The 27,562-nt window shown below is 33.4% G+C and overlaps 3 protein-coding genes across 4 annotated transcripts in view; 1 reads left to right on the forward strand and 2 right to left on the reverse strand.

Annotated features, from left to right (window-relative positions):
• Positions 1 to 18,724, forward strand: part of LOC132716378 (COMM domain-containing protein 6-like) — a 20,259-nt gene extending 1,535 nt beyond the window's left edge. The window contains exons 2-4 of one of the 2 annotated variants that reach the window (XR_009623798.1): positions 16,027 to 16,080; positions 16,683 to 16,835; positions 17,723 to 18,724. Coding sequence is in view for 1 of the 2 variants with exons in the window: in XM_060699642.1 (XP_060555625.1) it covers positions 16,039 to 16,080; positions 16,683 to 16,835; positions 17,723 to 17,773 (246 nt within the window). In the remaining variant the exon portion in view is untranslated. Of the gene's footprint in view, positions 1 to 15,718; positions 16,081 to 16,682; positions 16,836 to 17,722 lie in introns of those variants that run through there. The other variant, XM_060699642.1, reaches the window with a different exon arrangement.
• LOC132716375 (uncharacterized) lies at positions 6,045 to 11,500 on the reverse strand. Its single transcript, XM_060699640.1, has 2 exons — positions 10,059 to 11,500; positions 6,045 to 9,607 (listed from the first exon to the last, which is right to left on the reverse strand). The coding sequence occupies exon 2, from the start codon at positions 9,604 to 9,606 to the stop codon at positions 7,519 to 7,521; it is 2,088 nt and encodes a 695-aa protein (XP_060555623.1). The 5' UTR covers position 9,607; positions 10,059 to 11,500; the 3' UTR covers positions 6,045 to 7,518.
• Positions 18,350 to 22,752, reverse strand: LOC132716376 (armadillo repeat-containing protein 7-like). The gene is made up of 2 exons (XM_060699641.1): positions 22,656 to 22,752; positions 18,350 to 21,862 (listed from the first exon to the last, which is right to left on the reverse strand). Exon 2 carries the CDS (start codon positions 21,848 to 21,850, stop codon positions 21,269 to 21,271), a length of 582 nt encoding a protein of 193 aa, XP_060555624.1. The 5' UTR covers positions 21,851 to 21,862; positions 22,656 to 22,752; the 3' UTR covers positions 18,350 to 21,268.
• Between the last annotated feature and the right edge of the window lie 4,810 nt (positions 22,753 to 27,562).

Here is a 27,562-nt window from a genome sequence, read left to right on the forward strand (position 1 = left end):
GTCGGTGGTTCTACTCAGGTGCCCGTTCGTGCCTGAAATAATGCCCGGAAGGGCACCTGAGGTCTTCCTCCACCAGTAAAGCTGGAACGTCGCGATATGACCTATACTGTGTCGATGAGACGTAAAACCCAAAACAAACAAACAATAAACATATTTATTTATGTATGATTGTGAAACAAGTTATAATACGTATATTACTCACTTTTGAGTATGCTTTCTAGGAACTAACCAGCACTGGTGTCATATGAGAAAACGTGGTCGTGGCCAGAGTAGGGCTCAAACCAATGGTCCCTTTGTTGACAGGCAGACACTTCAACCACTAGGTCACCACTCTTCTCTTTTAGGGGAATGATGCAGAATTTCTGCCTTAAATTAGCCTTAAAAGTTTCTAGTTCCTTGTGGTTATATTAATGTCTGATGAGGTAACATGGCCATGACAGATACCATGTGAGACAAAAACCTTAGCCATCTCTCTTGGAATGTATCTGAGCATTAAGGCAGTTCCATCTTATGATAGATAAGTCTGTCAGTTAAAAAAACAACCCAATATCGATATATAGACAGTAAGAAGTCTTTAAGGATGCTAAATATCTTAAATGGACTAGTCCACCTTACATTCTGGACTGTAACAATCATCATATTTTAGAAAAATAGTATCACTATGTACTGAATGAATAGCGAACAGAGGACATCATGATCAGATAGCATGGATGTGCAGGCTGATCTTGGACTGCGATTATTGCATACTTGAGTAGAATCTGTTGCAACAGCAGGCTAAATGATGATCAAAAACTAAAATAGCATTGAAATTGTCTTTTGTATTTACTTTTTTACCTGAAGTTTGTTTGAAGAGTCAGCAGAAGGAAATGATTTGCAGAAAACTCAGAGCGAAATAAATGCATTGATACCATACATTAATTCAGGTCCCTACAATAATAAGTACATGTAAATTCCTTTTAATTGACACTCCTTTGTTGGACTTAAAATGATAAGTAAACGATTGATTTTCCTTTAATTGTTTATCCATCTCTAGTGTCTAGACCCCTTTTTATGCCACCGCAGCATCTGCGATGCGGTGGCATATAGCGATTCACCTGTGTGTATGTATGTGTGTGTGTTTGTTTGTTTGTTTGTGTGTGTGTGTGTTATATAGATTATATAGCGAACTTAAAAAATCTTCTTGTGAAAAACCACTAGTCCAATTTCAACCAAACTTGGCAAGATTGATCCTTGGGTGAAGGGCTTCCAAAGTTGTTCAAAGAATTTCATTCCATGCAGAAATCTGGTTGCCATGGCAACCAAAAGGAATTATAAGAATAAATTTAAAAAATCTTCTCGTAAAGATCCAAAAGGCCTAGAGCTTAGATATTTTGCATAAGGTATTGTCTGGTAGACCTCTACCAAGATAGTTCAAATTATAGCCCTGGGGTCAAAATCGGCCCCGCCCCGGGGGTCATTGATTTTCACTATATATACATATAGTAAAAACATAAAATACCTTCCTGTAAAGACCCTAAAGGCCTAGAGCTTAGATATTTTGCATAAGGCATTGTCTGGTAGAAGTCTATTAAGATTGTTCAAATTATAGCCCTGGGGTCAAAATCGGCCCTGTCCCGGGGGTCATTGATTTTACTATATGTACATATAGTAAAAACTTAAAATCCTTCTTGTAAAGACCAAAACGGCCTAGAGCTTAGATATTTTGCATAAGGCATTGTCTGGTAGACCTCTACCCAAATTGTTCAAATTATAGCCCTGGGTCAAAATCGGCCCCGCCCGGGGGTCATTGGTTTTCTTATATGTATATAGTAAAAACTTTAAAAAAAAATTCTTCTAGCAATTGACAAATGCTAGAGGTTAGATATTTTGCATGAAACATTGTGAAGTGAACTTCTAGCAAGATTGTTCAAATTATAGCCCTGGGGTGAAAATTGCCCCCGCCCCGGGGGTCATTAATTTTCAATAATTTTATATACATATAGTAAAAAATCTTATTGTCTGAAGGTACAAGGCCTAGAGCTTTAATATTTGTTAAATGATATCAATTATAGGTACTCTACCAAAGTTGTTCAAATTTTGCCTCTAGTGTCAAAATTAGCCCTGCCCCGGGGGCCATAGGTTTTCCTTATATGTATTTTGTAAAAACTTTAAAAAATCATCTTCTCTAAATTTACAAAGGCTAGAGTTAAGATATTTTTCATGAAACATTATGTAGTGAACCTCTAGCAAGATTATAGCCCTGGGGTCAAAATTGGCCTGCCCCCCCCCCAGGGGTCATTGATTTTCACTATGTACATATAGTAAAAAATTAAAAAACCTTCTTGTCTGAAGGTACAAGGCTTAGAGCTTTGATATTTGGTATATAATATCATCTATAGGTCCTCTACTAAAGTTGTTTTAATTATGCCCCTAGTGTTAAAATTGCCCTGCCCCAGAGGCGATAGTTTTCCTTATATGTATAGAGTAAAAACTTGAAAAATCTTCTTCTCTGAATTGAAAAATCTTCTTCTCTGAATTGACAAAGGCTAGAGGTTAAATATATGGCATGAGACTTTGTGAAGTGAACTTTTACAAAGATTGTTCAAATTATAGCCCTGGGGTCAAAATTGGTCCCGCCCCAGGGGTCATTGATTTTCATTATGTACATATAGTAAAAAAATAAAAAAATATTTTTGTCTGAAGATACAAGGCATAGAGCTTTGATGTTAGCTAATAATATCATCTATAGGTGTTCAAATTTTTCCCCTGGTGTCAAAATTGGCCCTGCCCCGGGGCAGTGATTCTCATTATGTACACATAGTAAAAACAGAAAATAAAACAAATGTTTTCTGAATGGGAGAAATCTACAACTTAGATATTTGACTTGAAATGTTGTTTGGTGGACTGTATCAAGATTGTTTTGAATTAAATCCTTGGGTCCAAAATTTTGCCTTGCCCAAGGGAACAAATTTTGACCATGTGCACAGTTTTAGTTGTAAAATTGAACTTTGATATCAGGTGACCTAGATTTTGATGATGTGACCTACTTGCTTGTCCTTTGATGTACAGCTATGAAATTTGAACCATGTGCACAGATTAGGATGTAAAGTGAACTTTGATTTCAGCTGACCTACATTTTTACAAAAGTGTCTTACTGTGTTGCATTTGAATGTAGTCATGAAATTTAGGCTGTGTGAAATATGACCTTCACCACCTAATTCACTAGACTCGAGTGCATTGATATATTCCTAGTCTGATCTTTTATTGAGTTAACAACAGATTTAACCACTAATCTGATATTAAGAATTAGATAGGTCAGGGATCTATGCATTATGACAATGTTCAAAATTGCATAGAAACAAAAAAAAATCTGTTCCTACACTACTATTTAGTGTTGTATTAATGCGGTGGCATAGCATTTTTTCAAATGCAATCTTGTTTGTTTAAGAGATGATGGAATACATGTATAATATTGTAAGGGACTGTGAATATTTATCAAATAATTTACTTTTAGGACCTTGTAATGAATATATCAGTTTAAAACAAAATATGTTTTATGACAATTTGAATATCAAACTAGCATAATTAATTGACAAGTGAGGTAATACTGTTAAGTCAATGCTTAAAACTTACCTGTCAGGATTCCTGAACTTGACCTGTCAGGATTTCTGAACTTGCCTCAGCCATTCATATTTGCTGATTTTATTTGTTTCGATAATTTTCCGGTAAATAAAGGAATTAAGAGGTTCTAGGACTATATAAGGCACACTAAGGAGGTTTATACTTCAAGAAATGATTTATTTACTTACTTTTTTATCCTGGCATCAAAATGGCCGATAAGAGTTGTCTACCTTGATTCAAAGCATGAAATGACTTTATTTTCATAAACATATACAAATACTTACCATTTTACATGTAAGAACAAAGAATGTAATCCTTAATTACCTAAGACATAAGTTACTTTCCCAATAGTTAGCTGAAATTGATGTATTTCATAATAATCTTAATGACCAGTATGACCTCTAAGTTTGTCAGGAGGGAAAATTCAAATTTCTGGCACGTGGAACCTTTTTATATCAATTGTCCCCTACGGCTTGGCCGTAGCATAATTCAGTCACTATCCGTTGGATTGTCTCTTAACTTTGAATGCACGCTTCTTTCAATGACCCGAAGTGCAGTGCACAAGAATCATTACTCTGCACTTTTTTTTGAGTTATTGCCCTTTGTTAATTTTCATACTTTATTTTTGTCCAGGCCATTTCCCCTAAACTAGAAAAGCCATGGACTTGAAACTTCATAGGATGATAGATCTTATAAAGAAGAAGTGCAGTACTCTGCACTTCTTAATTTTTGAGTTATTGCCCTTTGTTAATTTTCATACTTTATTTTTGTCAGGGCCATTTCTCCTAAACTAAAAAAGCTAAGGAATTGAAACTGCATAAGATGTTATGTCTTATTAAGACTAAGTGCAGTGAACAATATTTGAGCAATAAATTGGTTCTCTGCACTTCTATTTTTTTGAGTTATTGCCCTTTGTTAATTTTTTGTTAATTTTCATAATTCATTTTTATCCATGTCATTTCTCATAAAGTATGAAAGCTATGGACAGGAAACTTCATAGGATGATAGATCTTATTGAGATGAATTGCAGTGCACAAAAAACAGTATTCTGTACTCCACGATTTTTTAGTTATTGCCCTTTGATAATTTTCTTATTTTATTTTTGTCCAGTACTATCACCTAAACTATAAAAGCTATAGACTTGAAACTTCATTGGATGATAGATCTCATTGAGAAGTGCAGTGCACAAGAACCGGTACTCCGTACTTCATGATTTAAGAGTAATTGCCCTTTGTTCGCCTTGTTCCGGTCAGACACTTTAACTCAGAGTTATGGCCCTTGATAAGTTATGCATTATGCGTATAGAGTAAAAATCGTTTCTGCGCTACTTCTCTGCAACTACTGGCTGAAATTCAATGAAATTTTATGGGAACCTTTAAGACCAAGAATAGATGCGCATATCGTCGCCTTGTTTCGGTCAGACACTTTAACTCAGAGTTATGGCCCTTGATTCGTTATGCAGTATACATATAGAACAATAATCTTTCCGCGCTTCTTCTCTGCATCTACTGGCTGGAATTCAAAGAAACTTTATTGGAACCTTCAATACCAATAGGAGATGCGCATATTGTCACCTTGTTTAGGTCAGACACTTTAAATCAGAGTTATGGCCCTAGAGTGATGGCAGTATGCATATTGAGCAATAATCATTTCCGCGCTACTTCTCTGCAATTACTGGCTGGAATACAACAAAGCTTTATGGGAATCATCAATATGAAGAGGAGATGCGCATATCTTTGGCTTGTTCCGGTGAGACTCTTTAACTCAGAATTATGGCCCTTGATAAGTTATGCAGTATGCATATAGAGCAATAATCGTTTCCACGCAACTTCTCTGCAACTACTGGCTGGAATTCAATGAAACTTAATGGGATTTTCAATACCAAGAGGAGATGCACATATCGTCGCCTTAATCCGGTCAGACACTTTAAATCAGAGTTATGGCCTTGATAAGTAATTCAGTATGCATATTGAGCGATAATCGTTTCTGCGCAATTACTGGCTGGAATTCAACGAAACTTTATGGGAACCATTAATACTATGAGGAGATATGCATATTTTGTTGCCTTGTTCAGACCAGACCCTTCATTACAGAATTATGGCCCTTGGTAAGTTTTGTAGCGTGCATATAGAGCAATATTGCTATTTCTCTGCAACTGCTGTACTGATTTTAATAAAACTCTATGGGAACCATTGATACAAAAAGGCAATTTACATCTCATTAGATATATAACTATTTAAGAGTTATGGCTCTGTTATTTTCCTGAATATTTTTCATGTACAAAGAATATTACTGTTTACAACATGATAAATATATATAAATAAAGCCTTACGTCTTCAGTTGTTGTGTTAGTAATAACCAGTGATGGCAAGGGATATAAGTTCAACGAATTTGCTTGTTGGTAATATAAGAGTTTTATTAATCCTGATGTAACATTGTTACAATCAATTCAAACGCCACTTACGTTAAAGGTACATGTACACTGTAAGAGCATTGTTTATAAATAACCTATTTTCTGTTTTATACATTTTTCTTAAACTATTTTACATTATTTTCAAAATTCTTGTCAACAGCTTCAAAGCAACCCTCTCATTCAGTTAATTTTAAACTTGAAAATATGTTTTACGTCTAATTCTACAATATATTCATTGGGGTTGTACTATATCTAGGGTATTAACACAAGTGAATAAAATACACATCATTAATATGCATTAACATCATGGAATAAAAAGTATAAAAATGTGTTTGTTGAAAAGTAAAAGTATTTACAGTACAGTAATTATATACAACAATTTTCTTATCACAGTTTAATACACATTTTTTTGCTCAGACAAAGTGAGCTTTTGTGATCACAATTTATCCGACATCCGTCCATCTGTAAACTTAACTTTAAGCAAAATCATCATATAAACTGCTTAGCCAATTTCATCCAAACTCCACAGGAATGTTCGTTTGGTGGTCACCTTTTAAAATTGCTCAAACAATTTAATTCCATAAAAAAGCAAACCATGGCAACTGAAAGAAAAAACTTTAAATAAAAAAAAACCTAAAAACCAATTAGCTAAAGTTTAGATATTTGGCAGGAAACATTTTCTAGTGAACGTCTACCAAGTTTGTAAAAATAAGAGCCCTAGGGTCAAAATTGGCCCTGCCCGGGGTGGGAGTGTGGGTCATTGATTTTCCTTATATGTTATATAGTAAACCTTAGAAAGTAGTCCCCCTCATAGCCAAGGAGGAAATTTTGGACATTTGACAGGCTAAAAATGTCCTCAGGTTGATGTTAGGGTAACTAGTAACCGACACTGAAAAGCCTTTTACTATATCTCAATTCATTGAGAAGTTTCAGCACTTTGAAATCAGTTTTGATGGGGGGAAAAACAATGCAAAATAGTGATTTTTGGCAATGTTGAGACATCCCCCGTTGTCATGGTAACAGGAAATTTACGATTGAGCATGCTCTTACAGAGGCTATGGTGTAGTCAACAGTTGTGCCAGGTTTCATCAGTTTTGAACCTTTTTTCATAGTTTCATAGCAGTTTGAACTTGTAACAGGAGGCTTCTCAATGAAAGCGGCCATTTTTCACAAAATGCTCATGGGGTAAAAGGTTAAGACCGTGCTTAGAATAGGTAAAAGAACTTTTTGTATGGCATGTACTTCAAATCACATCGGTTCTTACTATACTATATGAATATTCAAAATGAATATTCAAATAAAGAATGGTGTTCATAATTCTTCTCACCCTGGAGTTGGCATAACACTTTGGTTACAGTTTTAAATGGTTACTTTTTTCAACATCATATTTCAAAAAGAATATTATATTCAAATAGTATAAATGTTGCTGTCCTTTCTAGCTTGTAGTTATTCCAACTTTCTTTTACTGTCCTGCTTTTGTCATTTCCACATTTTTATCATAACTTTTATGTCCTTGCATTTATCAGTACAGATAGTAGTAAACTCATATGAACCTTTGCAGCATTGTTTTTCCTCCTTACATTAAGTGACATAGAATAACACTGTAAAGCGTCTCCAGCCCTACCTTCTTGTTCCATGCACTTTCCAAGAATATTTAGAGCTGTTTCCCGATGTCCAAGGTTTGGTTCTCCTTTTATGGTCCTGATAAGTTTTAAGAGCGCAGCTTGTTTCTGATCATGTCTCCCTAAATGGCTGTAAACTTTGTATTGTAGAAAGTAGAGGAAAGAGAGGGAATCCACTACGGCACAATCCATCCATTCATCGTCTTCTGTACGAAACATTCTGTCCTCTTCTGTAGATCTACAAAATTCATATCTGAGTTCAGTTGGTACACAGTGAATTTCACACTGCAGAAATCTTACACATGATGCTGTTGTATACTGTAAGGCTTCTTCATTATAATTGTCACATAATTGGAAAAAGTCTTGTCTAAATAATTCCTTCTTAAATCGATGACAACTACAGATAGGCTCAACAATTTTAAGATCATATCTACTTTCAATTTCACTGAGTACTAGGTCAGCTTTTTGTATTTTTTGAACGCAGTATAAGATTGAAGCTAGTTTAAGTTTACTTGATGCAACATCTGTATACAGACCAAGTGAGATGAGTTTGAGGGCATCGGCTGATACAGTGTTGTACTGACAGATGTTGCATGAAGCCAGGACAGATCCAAGTGATGTACAATACCATGGTAACAGAAGAAGATTGGCTGTCTTATCCAATCCTTCATATTGAATGTAGAGTGCTTTTGATATATAGTTCTTTAATTTTTCTACAGCCTCATAAGGACTACTGTCCTTGAGAAGATTAAAAGTATTTATTAGTGTGTCAGATATTTCGGCAGCCAGATTAAATAATAGATCTCCTGAAATAAAGTCACTTGTCTTGATTGGACATAAATTATTAAACTTGGCATGAAGCCTGGAACCTAGAGAATCACATTTAATCCCAAGTAGTGCCAGTCCTTTACTGTTGATAATATTGTTGAGTATTTCCAGGATATATGGTTTGACTGCAGGTGAAATTTTTCCCCTCATTAAATTGTTCCCAGGTATGATAAAATGTGGACAATTTTCATTAATGATATTGGTGTAAAGGAGATATAAACACTGTGTTAGACAAGGAAGGAAGTTATTTTTTCTCCAGATGTTAGAATGTGTATTAGCAATACAGTGGAAGACTACAGTTTTACACATGTAACTGGATATCACATCTTGAAAGAATGGAGTAATATATGTTTTTAAAATCATTTTCATTAGGACATAACAGCGAATCTGTGTAATATTCAGGTTGAACATTAAACACCTTTCTGCTAAAGATGTTGATATTCTCCATTCAAGTTGCTCATGTTTACTGCCTCTACATCCAACACCAACAACAAAGCATCCACTTCTGCTGCAATATTGTTTCATTTCAGCAGATGGCCATTGACCTTCATCTTGTTGATCCAACCATTGTCTAGCTTGTTGCGGCCATGTGGTACAATGTAGAGCAAACACTTCATCTCTATCACAGTAGCCTGGTTGTCCTTGATCTACATTTGCTGGCCCATGTATTTCACAGGCATTAAAGATAAAAGATGCTAAAGAATTCTTTAAAAACAATTTTCCTGTTCTGTCTTTGAAGACGAATTGATAAGTATCATCATTAGCAGAAAGAGGTACATCATTTCTCAGACAATGAAGTAAACAATACCCAGGAGATACAGAATTATCTTGAATCATCAAGAGATTACGTACACCAGGTATCCAGTCACTCCAGTCTTGTATCACAGTAGATATTTTACTGTATAAAAGTTGATCTATGTCTGATTGCATTTCTAATGTAGTTGTACCTTCTGATTGACTCCCAAAAATGTGTGTTAACATACCATTCTCATCAAGTAGTTGGTGATTTATGCTCCATAGTGATTCTCTCAGAAGCCATGTTCTTCTCGTCTTCAGTATAATTCTCTCATCAATACCTATATCAGCCAGAACCTCTGATAATTTCATTGACACAGTCTGAGTGTAATTTGGTACTTGATACATTCTGAAAATATCATTAATGTTCATCATTTCTAACATATTCAATTTCTTTATTTCTTCTTCTGATTTTCTTATCTAAGTTACCATTATCAGATTATTATTTATTTTTTTTTTTTGTTAAATTGTCAATTTTTCCTTTCTAGAAAATTGTTTTAAAATAAGTTGATATCATCATCATCGTAATCATCATGATTATCAAATTGTGTTATTTTATAAGAAATGTATTATAGAAATTTTAGATGTTTTTATTTGGTGAAAATTGATTTATGCTGTGTTCTTTTTATAAACAATATGAATTGAAATTTTAATCAAATCCAAAACTTTGACTTTTTAATCAACACTAGTCTGTTTTTGACAAATTTTCCCATATTATCTTTAATCAAATACAAAACTTGACCTCTTTTTGAAATAAATTTTAACTTGTCAGTAGTGTAGAGAAATCATTAAATTTTTACCTTTTTGCTTATATCTGCAGCAGATTTAAGATCATGAAGTCACTAGATGTTCAGTATTTTAAAGAAAAACAAATTATTTTAGAAGTTTACAATAAGAGTAATTTGGTTTTTCTGGATTTATTTTTAACTTCCTCTTTCTCTTTTAATCTTAAGAAGGTAACTCTGTTGAGCAGTTATTTCATATCTGACATTTGTTGTCTCCCTTTGTTGAAGAAAACTGACTGACATTATCTTCGTTTGTTGAAATTAACTGACTGACAAGATATAAGGACAAGATAAGATAAAGATAAACTATACTAAGTTCATGCTTCATGTATGCTTCTTGTATGTAAAAGGGACTCCACTGAGTTTTTTGTCATACCGGATTGAATTTTTTTTTCAAGATTAATGTTCCATTTGATGTAGGTCTAGCCCATTAACTTTTGTTATAAAAATCAGATCATTGGCTCAGTTTGTTTTTCCAGAAAAGTTATTATTATTGTGAAAAGTGACACAAAACTGTAACTAAGTTACTACGCTTTTAACTCAAATTGAGCTAAGAATAGCACAAAAGTATAATTTTTGTGTCGCCTCAACAGACAAGTGGCAACATATAGAGATCACTTCTCCGTCGTTTGTCTCTCAGTCTGTCTGTACAAACATATACATGTATAGATATTTAGGGGGCTATGGGAACAATTGGTAACTGTAAATTTCCTTTGATGCTTTTCATTCAGTAAGCTCTTATGTGGCCATTTTTTATGTGGCTAAACGAACAAAATAGCGAATAAATTAGTAACCACTTGGATACCAAACTTTGAGCAAGTCCATCTGTCCGTCACAAAACTTTTATGGACTACTCCTCAGAAACAATTTCATCAAAACTTTACATGAATAATCAGTACCAAGTTTAGTTGTGCATATCTTCGACATATTTTGGTTCAATGATTTTTGTCAGAGTTATGGCTCTTATATTATTATTTTAAGTTTGTCCAGACTAGTCTTCTTATACCACTAATGCAATTTCGATGAAACTTTACAGGATTGATCTGTAGCTCAAGTACTTGTGCATATAACACGGATTTTTGAATAATGTTTGGCCGAGTGATGGCTCTTGAATATAAAAGGTTGTTTTTAGCTCGACTATACGAAGTATATGGAGAGCTGTCCTACTCGCCCCGGTGTCGGCGTCCGCGTCCAGATTTCAGATTAAAGTTTTGGTGCAGTAAAATATTTTTCACTATAACTTTCTTAACATTTCTTAAGGTATCAACTTCAAACTTCAAATATATGTCCTTATCATCAACCACATCTTATGTGACAAGGTTCATAACTCTAGCACCAATATTTTTCAGATTTATCTCCCCTTGAACTTAGAATTTTTTCCTTAAAAATACTATTTTTTACTGTTACTTCTTTATTTCTTAAGGGATCAACCTCATACTTCAAATATATGTACCTTATCATCATCCCCATCTTATGTGACAGGGTTCATAAACTCTAGCACCAATATATTTCAGATTTATCTCCCCTTGAACTTAGAATTTTCCTTAAAAAATATTATTTTTACGGTTACTTATTTATTTTTTAAAGGGATCAACTTCATACTTCAAATATATGTACCTTATCATCATCCACATCTTATGTGACAAGGCTCATAACTCTAGCACTATTTATTGCAAGAATTATCTCCCCATAAACTTAGATTTTTTTACTAGAGAAAAATGTTATTTTTTACTATAACTTTTTTTAGTTTTTAAGGTATCTACCTGAAACTTCAAATACTTTTTCCCTTTTTATAAATTAATTTTTATGTACAATGTTCTAACCCCTTAAAAGCAATTTTTACGATTTTTTTTTTTTAAAATTTGGTTTTTTCTTTAAAAATATTAAAAACTCTTTTATTTTTAAAAGGTATCTATTTCAAATTTCAAATAAAAATTTTTCTTACATTACACCCCCATTTTTTTGTGTACAATTCTTTAACCCCAAGCATAACTATTTTTAAATTATTCCCCATTATTTTTTTGGAATTTATTTAACAAATGTTTTACTAAAACTTAAAAACCATAATTAACAGAAGGGTTTTTTCTTTCATATTTTGTCCCCCTTTTACGCGTCCATTTATTTTTTTAGCGAGTTTGGGTTTTTTTTTTTCCTTTTGACACCCCTTTTTACCCTCAAAAAATTTTGTTTTTTGCCAGCTACATAGAAATTTGCCCAGACTACTCCTCAGAAAGTTCAAACTTAAACAGGAATGATCTGGAATAATGTATTGTCCTTAGATTTAAATCGCAATTTGCCCTGTTTATATGATTTATGTGTCTCCTGCTACATAGTAGCTCTAACATGCAATTGGCTATCATGATGTGATCACTGCTCGCTTTTGTTTGAAAATATAAACCTTCACACTTAATGTTCTTAACATTCAAGGTCAAATTTTTAAAACATTCATGAAATTTCAATGCAGTTTTCGTTAGTTAAATAAACACATGTCATAGAGGCATTTATGTTTTCTGAACACACATTTTATTTCTATGTTGATGAGTAATCCAGTCAATGAATTTATGATTTTCAATTTACTAGCCCAAATTTCCAGTTTTGAATTTATTCTACTCTATATTTAACTAAATTTTCTTAAATTTTTCACTGGCTGAACTAATTTTCACCGGCCATGGTCCACTGGGCCAGTGCTAAATTCGATGACTGGTAATCTCCAAAGTTATGAACAAATTAAGGGCAGGCAGCTTTAAAAATGATAGTTCATAATGATTATACCATAGAATTTTTATATTGCATTAATAGACTAAGAAAGAATAGACTATTTTCATAACTAATGCAAAGAAAAAAAATCGCCATATTGATATAAATACAGAATTTTCCTGCAAATTTGAAATATATTGAAATTTTCTGCAAATTTGAAATATACTGAACTTTCCTGCAAATTGGAAATTCCAAAAAAAGCTTCTGACCTTTTTGTGTTGCCTTGAAAAGGCGACATATAGGGGTTACTTTTTGTCAGCCGGTTGGCGTTGGCGGTGTTGTTTGTCGGCCGTCCCCTAAAGCTTGTCCGGGCAAAGCTCAGTTACTATAAGTTTGATTGACTTCCAACTTGGTATGCATGCTATCTTTCAATAACCTAAGTGCAGTGCACAAGGAATAGTAATCTGCACTTCTAAATTTTTTGAGTTATTGCCCTTTGTAAATTTTCATACTTTTTTTTGTCCGGGCCCATTTTTCACTTCAAACTACAAAGTATGGACTTGAAAACTTAATAGGATGATAAATCTCAATAAGAAGAAGTGCAGTGCACAAAAAACCGGTATCTTCACTTACCTTTTATCCCCCCGCCGATTCCAATCGGCGGGGATATAGTTTTTTGGCGTTGTCCGTCCGTCCGTCCGTCCGTCCGTCCCCCCCCATCCGTCCGAATTTTCCGTTTTCCGGAGTAGTTCTCTGCAACTACTGGCTGGAATTCAACGAAACTTTATTGGAAATCATCAATATCAAGAGGAGGAGATGCGCATATCGTCAGCTTGTTCACGGTTCAGACCCTTTAAATAAGAGTTAATGGCCCTTGATTAGTTATGTTAGTATGCATATAGAGTAAAAATTGTTTCCCGCACTACTATCTCTGCAACTACTGCTAGAATTCAACGAAACTTTATGGGAACTTTCAATACCCAGAGGAGATGCGCATATCGTCAGCTTTGGTCCGGTCAGACACTTAAACTCAGAGTTATGGCCCTTGATTAGTTATGCAGTATGCATATGGAGTAAAAATTGTTTTCCGCGCTACTTCTCTGCAACTACTGGCTGGAATTCAAATGAAACTTTATGGGAAACTTTCAATACCAAGAGGAGATGCGCATATCGTCGGCTTGTTCCGGTCAGACACTTAAACTGAGAGTTATGGCCCTTGATTAGTTATGCAGTATGCATATAGAGTAAAAATCGTTTCCCGCACTTACTATTATGCAACTACTGGCTGAATTCAACGAAAACTTTATGGAATCTTCAATACCAAGAGGAGATGCACATATCCGTTGCCTTGTTCCGGTTCAGACACATTTTAACTCAGAAGTTATGGCCCTTGATTAGTTATGCATGTATGCATATAGAGCAAATATCGTTTCTGCGCTACTTCTCTGCAACTCATGGCTGGAATTCAACGAAACTTTATGGGAACCTTCAATACCAAGAGGAGATGCGCATATCACTGCCTTGTTGGGGTCAGACACTTTAACACAGAATTATGGCCCTTGATAAGTTATGCAGTATCCATATAGAAAAAAATATTTGTTTCCTCACTACTTCTCTGCAACTACTGGCTGGAATTCAATGAAACTTTATTGGAACCTTCAATACCAAGAGGAAATGCGCATATTGTCACCTTGTTCGGGTCAGACATTTTTAACTTAGAGTTATGACCCTTGATAAACTTAGGCAATATACAACCAGAGCAATAATCGTTTCCGTGCTACTTCTCTGTAACTACTGGCTGGAATTCAATGAGACTTTATGGATACTAAGAGGAGATGTGCATATAGTCGCCTTGTTCCGGTCAATACTTATAACTCGGATTTATGGCCCTTTATTAGTTATGTAGTATGCATAAAACTCACTGGCATTTCCAGATATTACTATTTAAAACAAAAGTTATGGCTTTGTTATTGCCCTGAATATTTATCAAGTTCCAAAAATATTACTGTTTATGCCCATTATTAATATAGAAATAAAGCCTTATGTCTTCAGTTGTTGTGTTAATAATAACCAGTACTCGGCGGGGGATATAAATTCAACGAATTTGCTTGTTTTTTGAGTTATTGCCTTTGTTAATTTCCATACTTTATTTTTTGTCCGGGCCATTTCTCCTAAAGTATAAAAGCTATGAACTTGAAACTTCATGAAATGATAAATCTCATTAAGGAGAAGTGCAGTGCACAAGAACCTGTACTTTGCATTTCTTATTTTTGAGTTTTTTGCCCTTTGTTAATTTTCTTACTTTATTTTTGTCCAGGTCATTTCTCCTCAAGTATGAAAGCTATGGACATGAAACTTCATAGGATGATAGATCTCATGAAGAAAAAGTGCAGTGTACAAAAACCGGTACTCTGCATTTCTTAATTTTGAGTTATTACCCTTTATTAATTTTTCATATGTTATTTTTGTCCAGGCCATTTCTCATTTAAATTATAAAAGATATGGACTTGAAACTTCATAGAATGATAGATCTTATTGATAAAAGTGCAGTGCACAGAAAACTGCTGCTCTGCACTTCTTATTTTTGAATATTGCCCTTTGTAAATTTTCATAATTCATTTTTGTCCCTTGCCATTTCTTTTAAACTATATTGTTCACAAGGCGACACATCCGACTCGCAGAGTTCTAGTATTTTCTGTATTGAAAAATAAAACAGTATGTGTTTATGTATTTTCATGGCTGTTATTGAATTTGCTTGATTGTTTTCTGTGCCGTTGAAAAGTAAACCCATGCACATATGATCATATCTCTACCCTCCTTGTATGTATAGAAACTCGTATTGTCATCCCACTGAAAGCACTGGCTGCATCTTTCCTCTGCCTAAATTTATGTAATAGACTTGAATAAAATTTAATTTTTTGATTTTTTATAGAGATTTATTACCATTTTTTTTGATGAAGGTTTTATACCAATAACTTGTGTGCAAAATTTTCAGATCAATTTGTTCACTCTGTTATACTAGAATAATCAATTCTGTTTTACTTGAATAATTATTGTTATTGTGTAATATGAAAAGAAATCATTTTAAAAGGATTTTTCCCCCAGTACAATGTAAAATTTTCAAATTTTGGCTCAGATATGACAAAGTGGGTGCTTTAAAATACTGGTCTGAAATTTAACATAATTATTTATGCTGTCTATAGGACATTTCTTTTTACACTAGATTATCAGCACGTTTCATTTCTATAAATAACAGTTTCCTCACCCCTTTTAAAACTATTTTCAGGGCAAGCAACTGATGTCAAGTAGTTTGGGGGATCATGTGCTAGGAGTTGGTCAGGTATTTGATATTTTAAATCCATTTCCCCATTAAATTTGTGAATTGGTCTGGTCCACCTTTGTATTTGGAACTGTCCATTCATAATATTAGATGATACTGATCAGAATGCTCATAATGAATGAAAGTGTCTTTTCCAATATAATGTTTGTATTGTTTTGTAACCTGTATAAATTAATAACATATATATGTAATTTGTAATATGCAATAATTTAACTTGTTGTTTCATAGATTAAAAAGAAAACAGGTATAGAGCAGATTCAGTTTTGTGTGAGTGTAAAGGTGCGTACTGTACACAGTAGTGCTAGATAAACTCAATAATATGAGAACAAATTGTCACCTTAGTGCTCTAATGGAATAAGTCCTAAATTTAATGGGAATTAATCAGTTATTGCACTAAGTTGGCGATATAATGTTAATATTGTACTTGTCTTTAGTTTTATTCAATAATAGACAGTAAAAATTTTATTAACATAATAAATGTATGGCAAAATCTGAGAGTTACAAGTTACCCCCCCCCCCCCCCAAAAAAAAAAAAAATTAAAATAAAATGCTTGTTAATTTCTAAATTTCTAAAAGAACCACTTTGATATGTTCTCTTCCAGTTAATTGATGTTCAATGGAAAGTGGGCATGGCAATGAGCTCAGACACATGTAAACAATTAAACTGTCCATTTGTGACCTTGACCTTGACAGTAGCAGAGGCAGGGGGAAATCTCAAAACACATCCACTAGAACTTACGATGGACCAATTTAGGGTAAGTTAAGTTAGGCGAAAAGTAGGATGGCCTGAATACATGATCTTTTTTATGAATAATTGAAAAAAGTCTGGTGTATCTATCGTAGTTTGTTGAAAATTTTTGTTTAAATTCAGTGAGTAGAATGTTTGGATTTATTTTTAGATGATTGTAAATGGAATCATATTCCACAGAGATATAAGCATTTTGCTACTATCACTGAATCAAGTGATATTTTAAAGGCACATCATGGCTCAGGAAATAAATTTTTACTTCTTTAGAAAGGGCAAACATGAACTTTAGAACATGTTAGATGCATGTTGCCTGAAGAATGTAGCACTTAATGTGAAATAATGTGTTGCAAAAGAAGCAAAATGTAAACAAAGAAGTTTTTTGACTACTATAATTACTAAATCACTATATTTTTACTAACTGCTAAAAAGCAACATAAGAAAAAGATGATTATAAAGTAATTGGCAATTGAGTAGCTTTTTTGAAACTAGGGAAGTACACCAAAATTTAATCTGAAATGCCTTTGAGACAAAAATGAAAACATTTCTGGTGCATAATGGCCAGAAATATTAACAAAGCAGCAGAGTTAATACAAATGTATTTGATACTGAATCTACAGTTTTTAGATGCACTGGAATGCTTATCCACTGTCTATTTTTCCTAGATATAAATCCAAAGTTAATAAAATGTCATTGGTATCTATATAGGGCAGTGATAAATTCCACTTGTATATCTTATAATATTAATAATCTTGCAAAATATAAAAAGTGCCTTACATCAGTATTCAAGTCGCATGCTTCCATTCATAGATTTTAATTGATAGATATTATAATTAGATGGTTGATGTTATTGTAATTTTAATAGGAAATGTAAAATTTAATTACTTACTTCTTCAGAATTTTACCAATCAGTTGAAGGAAATAGGAAAAGTGCTGGAAATGGTCTGAACAAGAGCAGAAGGAGCAAAAAGATGGAATCTCTATCACTTAGAAGAATGCAGAACTAATAATCTCTATATCCCAGAGGACTGCATTATGTTTAATCTTAGACATTATAAGAGACTGAAAAATGTATCATTTACAATATATCAACAGTCAGTGATATCCGCATAGCCAGGAAAATAAATGTACATGTTGAAGAGTATTATAATGTATTTAGATTGATTTAGAAACGTCATGACTGAAGTAATGCAGAAGTGCGCCTAAGGTTTTCGCTAGGAAATTTCCATATGACTTTTACAGTGCTGTTATGATTTGAAACCCTGCAAAAAACATGAACTTACTTGAAGCTTGTCTACATGTACATGTTACTGCTTAACAGTCAATTCTGATTATGACTAGCACTAATTTTATATGACAGTCTTTATTCCAATTCACCTTGTATAATTTAACTTTTTTCTCTTCATTTACTGCAATAGGTCAATAGATAAGATGAACAAGTGACCAGCTTTGTATACAATGTATAAGGTATACACAATAAGCCAGAATATTCTGAGGCAGAATATCACAACAATCTGAGGCATCATATTTTAAACTTTATTTAACTGAAAATAGTATACATGTAGATATTTATTATTGTATGTCTAATAAAAAAGTATAAATTGTGTAATGTTTTAAAGTGTTTTGTATGGATAAAATTTCCACTTAAGTCAAATGCCAACTGACATTTTTCAGACTGTCAGAGTATGTATGTTTTTTATGCTGAGGTCAAGAACTTGGCAGTCAGTCCAATGGCCTTCCTGGATAACTTACCAGTAATTACCAATTTCTCCTTAAGTGACAGACTAAATAAAACATGATTTCTAGTCTATTACATTTAATCCTGTCTGGAATTATTTGTCAGTAGTTACCAGCTACTATTGTAGCAAGAGTGCATGATCATTAAACTAAAAGATACTTCATTGTATAATTCTATAACTATATCTCTACAATAAAGTGTAGATAAGTATGTCTGACTGTTAGGGATTGTGTTGACATTATTATAGGTAAAACAATAGAACAATTTCTAAATCAGCGATGGAACACAAAGTTAATGACTATCAGACCCAAAGTTTTGTGTCGGCAACCACTATAATAAAAATATGATGCTTTCCCTATACAGCTATAGTATTGTCACAGAAATAAACCATGGATAAAATACACTGTAATTGGATTCAATCACAAGAATGCTTACAGTTAAATCTGAAACCAGTTAAAAGTCATGGCAGAATACTACAGACCTACAGAATACTACAACACTATAATGGGAGAGAAGAGCAAAAATAATGAAAATTTGAACTTGGAGTATTTGGCATTCTAAAGTGACCCTAATCAAGTCAGCAATTATATTCTGTATGTTTGTCTCAAAACATTTGTTCACATCCATAAAAATAAAATCTATTTTAGAGTCATTGTATTATGTAACCTTTGATTTTATGACCAAAATAATTAATGACAACTTCTTTGCTTAAGATTACATTAGATGATTGGAGCCTGCAGGATGCAATATTAAAGACCATGTCTTTGGGTTTGTCTATTATGCTTAGTATATCTTTTAAGAACCTTACACTGACTCCCGGTACTGACAGAAACATCTAGCTGGACGGTAACTGTTTACAGCAGTAACGAGGCTCTGCAGAGTTTCCTCTAAACAGTTACCCAAGAGCTGGATATTCCCATCTGTACGGACAGCCGGTGTTCGATTCCTTTTTCTTGCATATTACATCAATTATTTTCGGAACAGAAATTACAAAAAACTGATATTCTCATTACGCTCTTTATTCTTATAGTAGCATATGAACTTGCAACTTCATTCATAACTGTAAAATAACGTCATTGTAAGTATGCTGTTCATTTATAAAAAGTGCGCGGTAATGACATCATATAAAGCATGCGACTTATCTTACATGGGCGTGTAAGACAAGTTTTTCTAGCACCGGAGTAAATGGTTGATAACCCGGTCTGATATGCAAGAATAACCTTGTGTTTCATTAAAAATATCAATTATGATTGCTGTGTCGTGGTTGTTGTTGTTGTGGTAGTCATGCAAAACTTTTAATGACTAGCCTATTACTGTATTCCTAGAAATGTTCGCGGATACAATATTTCGCGTTTTTCACAACGTCGGCATTTTCGCGGATACAAACTTTCGCGGATTTGTAGTAACCGCGAATTCTGCGAACATTAAGTAGCTACGGCCTAAAGAGGCTACGTTTCTGATACATTTCCTCGCCAGTTGGGTACATTTAATTTTTTATTTTTTTTGTGGAAAATACCTTTTCATCTATTGACTAATCGAACACAGACAGTTGTTCCGTGAACATTTTTATCTTATTTTTAACTTTTTTATTAAGTGATTCAGTATATATAGTCAGACCCGTTAGCTTTTATTCTCATTTGAATAATAACTGACTTTATCTTCAAAATGTCGATACGTTTTTTTACACAGTATCGTACTGTACATCGCTTTTATTATAACAACATAACAGCTGCTTATCAATGTAGCACTTGATCGCTATTGTACTTTTAACAAAAGATTACACCTACTCCAAGCAAATAAAATCCAAGCCATTCAATGTACGCAAACTGTAAATGCTTTTGTATACGCCGTGACTACCGAATAACGTCAATAAGCATGATAATTACTAATAATTGACAATTTATTTTCTTCAGGGTCCAAACAGGTATCTATAACATACATACATAATTCTTTACACATTTCTATAGCACCTGTGTTTATATGGTTTTTGTGTAAGTAGATTATAATAAATATTCTGCACGTTTATGTTTTTATTTGGTTGAAGCTAGGAATGTTCGCGGATTTGTTATAAGTGACATATTCACGGCTATAAAGATTCGCGGAATCATGCCTATCGCGAAAAGCGCTAACCTTAAAACGCATGAAAAATCTTTTCTAGGAATACAGTATTCAAACATTCTTAAAAGTTATGAACATGGAACTTAAAATGCTTGCTTATCTTGCCAAGGTGCAGTTGTTAGACAAGAGCCATAATTCTGAAAGCAATATTTCTAGAGTTATGCCCCTTTTTAGCATACAATTTTTCAAAAAAAGGTTATTGTAGCAGATGAGCCTTAACACCACATGCAGTGCTCTTGTTATTAAATAATTATGAACAGTTACTGCAAACTTGGCTCACAAAACACAATGTGGTAAGACTATTGCTGATAAAAGTTAATCATCTAATTTCTTGTGAGTTAGAAATTGAAATCTTAAGACAATGTCATTGTGTTGAGCAAAAACTGTTTCAAAGGTCCTGTTCACCATGACCTTGACCTTTGCTTTATTGACAAATCATGCATCTTCTCCTGATCTCTCCTAGTCATCCTAAAAGAAATGCTGGTATACAAAAATCTTTTACCATCTTTCATGCTTTTAATGGAAAGCATTTTCCATATTTGGGGTATTTGTATCTTGCTATATACTCTAGACAATTAGAGATACAATCAAGTTGTTGGAACATAACCATTATTTTTCTGCATCATTCTGGCTTCCTGAATCACAGTGTCATCACAATAATCTTCAAGAAAAACAGTAGCCAAGTTCTTTAACCTAACATTCTTCGACAGTGATAACCTCATCATGCACTCTACTATGGGCAAGCACGTTATTTCGGCATGAGACTCTTTTGTGACAAGATACATTAAAGTTGAGACAGCAGATAAAACTGTGTCTTCTGAGTACCGCGACAGGCATCCTATCACCAATTTAACACCTCCATTATCAATTATATGCTTCCTGTTCTCCTTTTCAGCACTTGCGTTACACACACCTCCCACTGCAAACTCAACAAGTTCTTCATCGGATTCCTCCAGACCATCAAGAAAGAGATCTAGTATATTCAATGTTTTAAAATGTTCGTAATTTATCGGATCATAAGCAAAGTTTGCAAGGTTTGCCATTATCTGTTTCTTGGCTTCAATGTCATCGGTGTTTTGATATTCGTTGACCAGTGACTGGAGGTAGCTAAATCTCCCTATGCCATAGGGACCTGTTTTCTTTTCAAGGTAACTCTTTGAACTGAACATCTTTGTTTAAATCTGAAATTTAAAATAGAAGATAATTTACCCTAAGTTGCAACATGCTAAACTTGCCAATCATACATAATGTTTAAAAGGTATTGAACTCCCCGCAGGTACCGCGTCTTTGCCTATTCCGGTGTAATCAGAAAATGTGTTTCATTACACACTGAACGCCACCCATTAACAGTTTCCACTATTTAAGTGAAAGTGGAAGAGCAACTTTTTGATTTTGGTTAGAAATATTTTCATATAAACTCGTGTTTAATTTCATGTTCTAACAAGTGAAGGTCATCTGTAACTGTAACATATACCAGTACTGCAGTAGTGCTCTCCATTTAACTTTTTAAGTTCCAATTCAAAACATGACTGTCTGACAAAGATGTTTTAAATTTAAATCATTGAGTTATTCTATGGATTACATATACATTTAAAGTCAAGATGTCACAGTAAGGCACAGTTTAATAAAACAGTAAACACAAGTTCGTTTTATATGTACACTGAGTTTGCTGGAAATAATAAGAATGTACCATAGGGGACCATCCTAAATATAACTTTAGAAACATAAAAACCTCCCTATCATTTTAAAGAGTCTGATTCAGATGTATACATGTAACAGAGACGTATATATTCTGAATCTTTAGAAAAAAAAACATTTATTCTGTTAAATTAACCGAAGAGTGTCTTATCCGAAAATCCAATACTTCAGTGTTTATCTCGCGAAAACATACGTCATTCAAAACTGGTGCATGTAAAATTAAATGTGTGGCACTTGAACTATTAAATTGCTAATATTTTAATAGAATATACTAACCTGGATTTCTAAGTAACACGTAATTTTGCGTAATCTGCAGTAAACTATAAAAATATTTTCGTGAGAAAATTTACACGTCGTGAAAAATGAGTTAGGCATAAACACACTAAATTGCTGCACTTTTATACTTGCAGGAATACGCTAAAATCCTTTGGTGTCTGGCTGGGACAGAAAGATACAGTTATCTTCTGTCCCAGGTGTCTGAAACAATTTTTCATGGGAAAATTTCATTCATGAATGAAAATCCGTGTACATGCATATAACCTTTTCTGAAAAAAATGCGGAGAGTCGTTTAGTAATTTTTATGAGTGACATATACTGATGTATTTATATAATACTTAGACCACGGTCTTTCAAATTGAAACATATTTGAAAGTGTTAGACCCGGTTTTGACACTCAAGGCTTGAAGCACGATGTTTTGAATATTCTGTTTGAAGTTATAACCTCAACTCTAGTACATGTGTAGCGCAGTGGTAATAAGCCATCACTGATCTGTACCAGTAACCCTGCTTCCATCTACCAATCTATCCCCTAGATTGACAATGTCAATACGTTGGCACACGGCGGGATAATTTCCACCTCGGGGGCATTTAGCAGGAGATTTTACTATCTTTCTGTGCCATAGGATGGGGACTTTTAGATCAAGATGAGTATATACATCGTATATTTGGTGTTACACTTTGCAAATATCGAGTACGCTATGTACAGCATGAATGTGTAGGCCTATCAATTGCACAACTTATCGAAGTCATGATAAAATAAACACTCTTCAGAAGGAATCGTTCATATGGGTTATCGTTTGTGGCTACAAATTAAAATAATTGATAGGCTTAAAAACAAGAGAGAATACTCGATATATGCACTCTTTATGAAATTTTAGGGGTTATGTCCCTTTAGTAGTTTATTGATCATTAAAAGGGACTACTCCATGACCAAATATTTTTCCACACAATTTGATGTAGGTCTATACCAGTAACTTCTATGTAAAATTTCAGCCTATATTAATCATGACCCGTTTTTCCAGAATAATATTTTTAATATTGCAGCTATACTTAGATTGAAAAGATACTTTTAACTTAAATCGGGTTTAGAATCGAAAAAAAAAATCGACTTAAAATTTGAGAATATTTCTTTTATTATTTTTTTTTCTGTAAGTGCCTCAGTTGATCAAAGTATATTTTCAATTTTCAGGTTTGTATCCTTTGGGCCTCATGTGATGGGGTTCCTTTAACGTAAATATACAGATCAATGGGAGGCTGTTTTGCGAACAGCAATTTCAATGATGCTCCATATACGGAAGAATGGTTCTGAACAGAACATGATAATTATAGAAAATGTTTAGTCATTTTCACCGGAGCTTGATTAAAGGTGATGGTCCGCATCATGAATTATACTTATTAAAACACAGTAAAACTACTACTACATTACGAGCCACATACTTTAACTTCAATAAAAGTCTTAGGTAGACATGTGAACTGTAAATAGTGATCCTTTCTCCTTTGGTTTTATACTTTTCTTATGGGAAGCAACGATTTTATGCCATTTTTACAAGGAGTTTTAATAATATAATTATAATAATAACAAAATTGAATGCATGTATATTCGAGAACTGTACGTTACTTATGTACAATAACTTCTCATTATTATCCTTAAAAATAATATGAAAATATAAACGAGGTTGTAATTACAATTTGTTGAAAGTTAACGATTTAAATTTCAACTCCATAGATACTGTCGTGGAACTTTTTATATTGCCGTACAGTATACATGTATATGCGAGAACTTGTAATAGCTCTTGTATTTCTAAAATACACTTGTTCTAAAAATATTACTTTTTTTATCGCATCCCATGGACAAAATGCACCTCATATCATTTTCTAGGTTTTGCTCATTTTGATACACTAATATGAAGAGTGGAAAGTGGACAGTCTGTTTATGCAAAGCCTAATTTCGCATGTCATACTTGCCATTTATACAGCATCAAAATGTCCGTCATACTAAGTATGAAAACGTGCACTTGTCAGTCTTAAATAAACAATGAAGATCAAGGTTTTTGTATCCTTTTTATGATACTGTACACAATTGATAGACATTCATCATTTGTTTAAATGTTCGACAGACACCCGACAATAAAATGATGCATATTTTCAGCTCCCGTAAGCCGTATCATTTACATTGCTGTATTAAAGGGACTCCACTGAGGTTTTTAACATGACGGGACTAAAAAAAAATTTTCGAGATTAATGTTCCATTTGTCTACGTCTAAACCAATAACGTGTGTGCAAAATTTTAGATCATTTGCTCATTCTGTTTTTCTAATTAATATATGAAAAATGATGTAAAATTGAAAAGCGTCTTTTCACTCAAATCTGTGTTAAAATTAGCATAAAAACTATTTTCAATTACAGTATGATTTTTGCGTGTGTTTCTTAATAAGCCTTTTGTTTTAAGTGCCCAATCTGATCTATGTTAGAAATTTAAATTTTATGTTTTTAGGCTTCAGGATCTCAGCGGAGTTACTTTAAGATAGTCACGCATCGTCTAGTTCCTATTTGGTTTTAAAATTATTCTTTATTAAGCATAGTTGTTATTTTAATATCTAAAACAATTTATTGAAGAATTGTGAACAAATTAAATACTAAAATTCGTCAACATCATCTCCGATATTTCTAAATAATGCTAGATACTGAAGCGGAGGTTACCAGCAGTCTTTTCATGTTTATGTATAATTTAAACCTTATATTTATCATTAAAGGGACTCAACTGAGTTGTTTTTTTACATTAAGGAACTATAATATTTGTTCGAGTTTTATGTACATGTACTAATTAATGTAGGTCTAGACCGATAATTTGTGTGCAAATCAGATCATATTCTCAATTTTCCAGAATCACAGCCCCTTTATTGTGCAAAATGACCCTAAAAAAATGAACAGCATTATAAAACCTTTCGTTCAAGTCTGACTAAATCGCACCCAAAACTGGATTTCAATACAAATCTGAGCATCATTCGAGATTATCCTTAGCAGAGTTTTAAGTGCTAAACTTGTTGTTTTTTTCTTTTGGCCTCAGTGGAGCTCCTTTAATGAAGAATATAAAAAAATCTGTTCTGGCTCAAAACAGTGTAGTATCAGACATACGAGCGTTTTAAACAACATTTCAACCCATAAAGATGAAAACATATCAAATACGTATGAAGTCTTTGTCATTTACATTGTTAGCTATGTAATGTAAAAATTTTGTTCAAAAGCTGCCATATTTTTACCGCGTCGTGCATTTTGGTCAATATATTTTTAGTTCCACCGTTTTGAACAGACTAATAAAGTTGCAATATAATTCGTCTTTTTGATATCTAAATTACCCTCCAAAATCTCTCAAAAAACGAAAAGGCGATGAAGTAGTACACTCAAAACTGTCCGTACTTGTTTTGAAACAGTTGCCCATATTCAGGAAGAGATAATGTTATATTTGTTTCAAACAATGCTGAATTGTTCTCATAAAATAATATTTTGTAAAGAAATATCCATCATTAGAAGCATTTTTACAAGGTATCATTTTCTCCTCGACTTGTTTCGCATTTCATTTTATCTTGTTGTGCTTTCATTTCCTTGACACCCGTGAAAGGAGTCAACGAAGCCCAATGAAATCTCTAATAAGAGGTCTGGGTAATGTTTTAGTATCATATAGAAACCGGAAGTTAACACGCGCCGCCCGTGCTAAAGCACGCGGAATATAGCTAAGCGTCTGAATGAAATGATTCAGAATGGCGCTTTTTTCAACCATCTATTTTTTGTATTTATAAAGAAAAACATACAGTACTTACTTAAATTCCGGTCGAAGTAAAACATTGAAAACTTACATATACATTAATTAAATTTGTGTAACTTATAATATGTTAAAATAAAAACAAATCTGACAGAATGACTCAATAGAAAGAAAGCAATAGCCCTTCAATTTTTTTATGTTCTTCAGACCATGGTTTCAGAATATTCAGAATATATTCGACATTTCTTTTCAATACTTTGCTTCCCAAAAAGTGTTGCATTTCATCTGTTCAGGCGACATGTAACAAAAATTAAGAACGAGCAGGCACATACTTTGTCGTCTGCTCCCGTAGCGTGAATGTACCATTATAAATTCGCGAAAGGTTTCATTTACAGCAAAATGGTTATTAATCAACTTCCACAGTAACAAAAGTATCATGAATTTCAATAAACTGCCTAATAAATCTTCTTTTCTACAACGTGTCCAGTTAAAACTCTTCATTAAATGTCTGATGACCAACAGAGCGGAGTTTCCAATGAATTTTGCATTATCCGCGCCATCGAGAAAAACTGCCTTTGTCGGGAATCGTTTATTTGACGGAAAGTTACTTTTGAAGTTATAACCTTGTTGACACATATTACTGGACCGGCTGAAAGACCCTCGGACAGGCATACGGATGCTGATCGAACTGAGGTCATGACCCACTGCTGTTGTAATCATTGGCAATATTTGATGATTGGCATTCGTCAAAGTAGATTTTGGTTAATATAAATTGCATTCTTGTCATTGTATTTGACGACGGTATTTGCAAATTTATACAATGTTCTAGCAAAATTGTATGTCTCTTTCAACTGCGCATGACCGGAGAGATTTAACCAGCACCGAGAAAAGAGAATTTTCGTCAGACTTTTTCTGATACTGAAATCATGTAAATGTTTATCATTTGGTTATAAAATGTTTATAAATGGTTTTTTTTTTATTTTAATTATGGCGGGGGGGGAAAAAACCCCTTTTTAAAACAGATTTTTATCTTTGAAGGTAAGACCTTTAAATACTCTTCTGCTTCATTTGTCTGCGCATTAATCTAAACTTTTCTAACCCTTAACTTGCTGGGTTTTTATAATAGATGCAACCGTGTTTTGAA

This window comes from Ruditapes philippinarum, unplaced genomic scaffold (assembly GCF_026571515.1).
Source record: "Ruditapes philippinarum isolate M1 unplaced genomic scaffold, ASM2657151v2 ctg3882_1_1_1_1, whole genome shotgun sequence".
NCBI classification, from domain to species: domain Eukaryota; kingdom Metazoa; phylum Mollusca; class Bivalvia; order Venerida; family Veneridae; genus Ruditapes; species Ruditapes philippinarum.

Coding starts and splice junctions, on each gene's coding strand:
- LOC132716375 (XM_060699640.1), bottom strand. CDS start 9,606: ATGTATCAAGTACCAAATTACACTCAGACTGTGTCAATGAAATTATCA.
- LOC132716376 (XM_060699641.1), bottom strand. CDS start 21,850: ATGTTCAGTTCAAAGAGTTACCTTGAAAAGAAAACAGGTCCCTATGGC.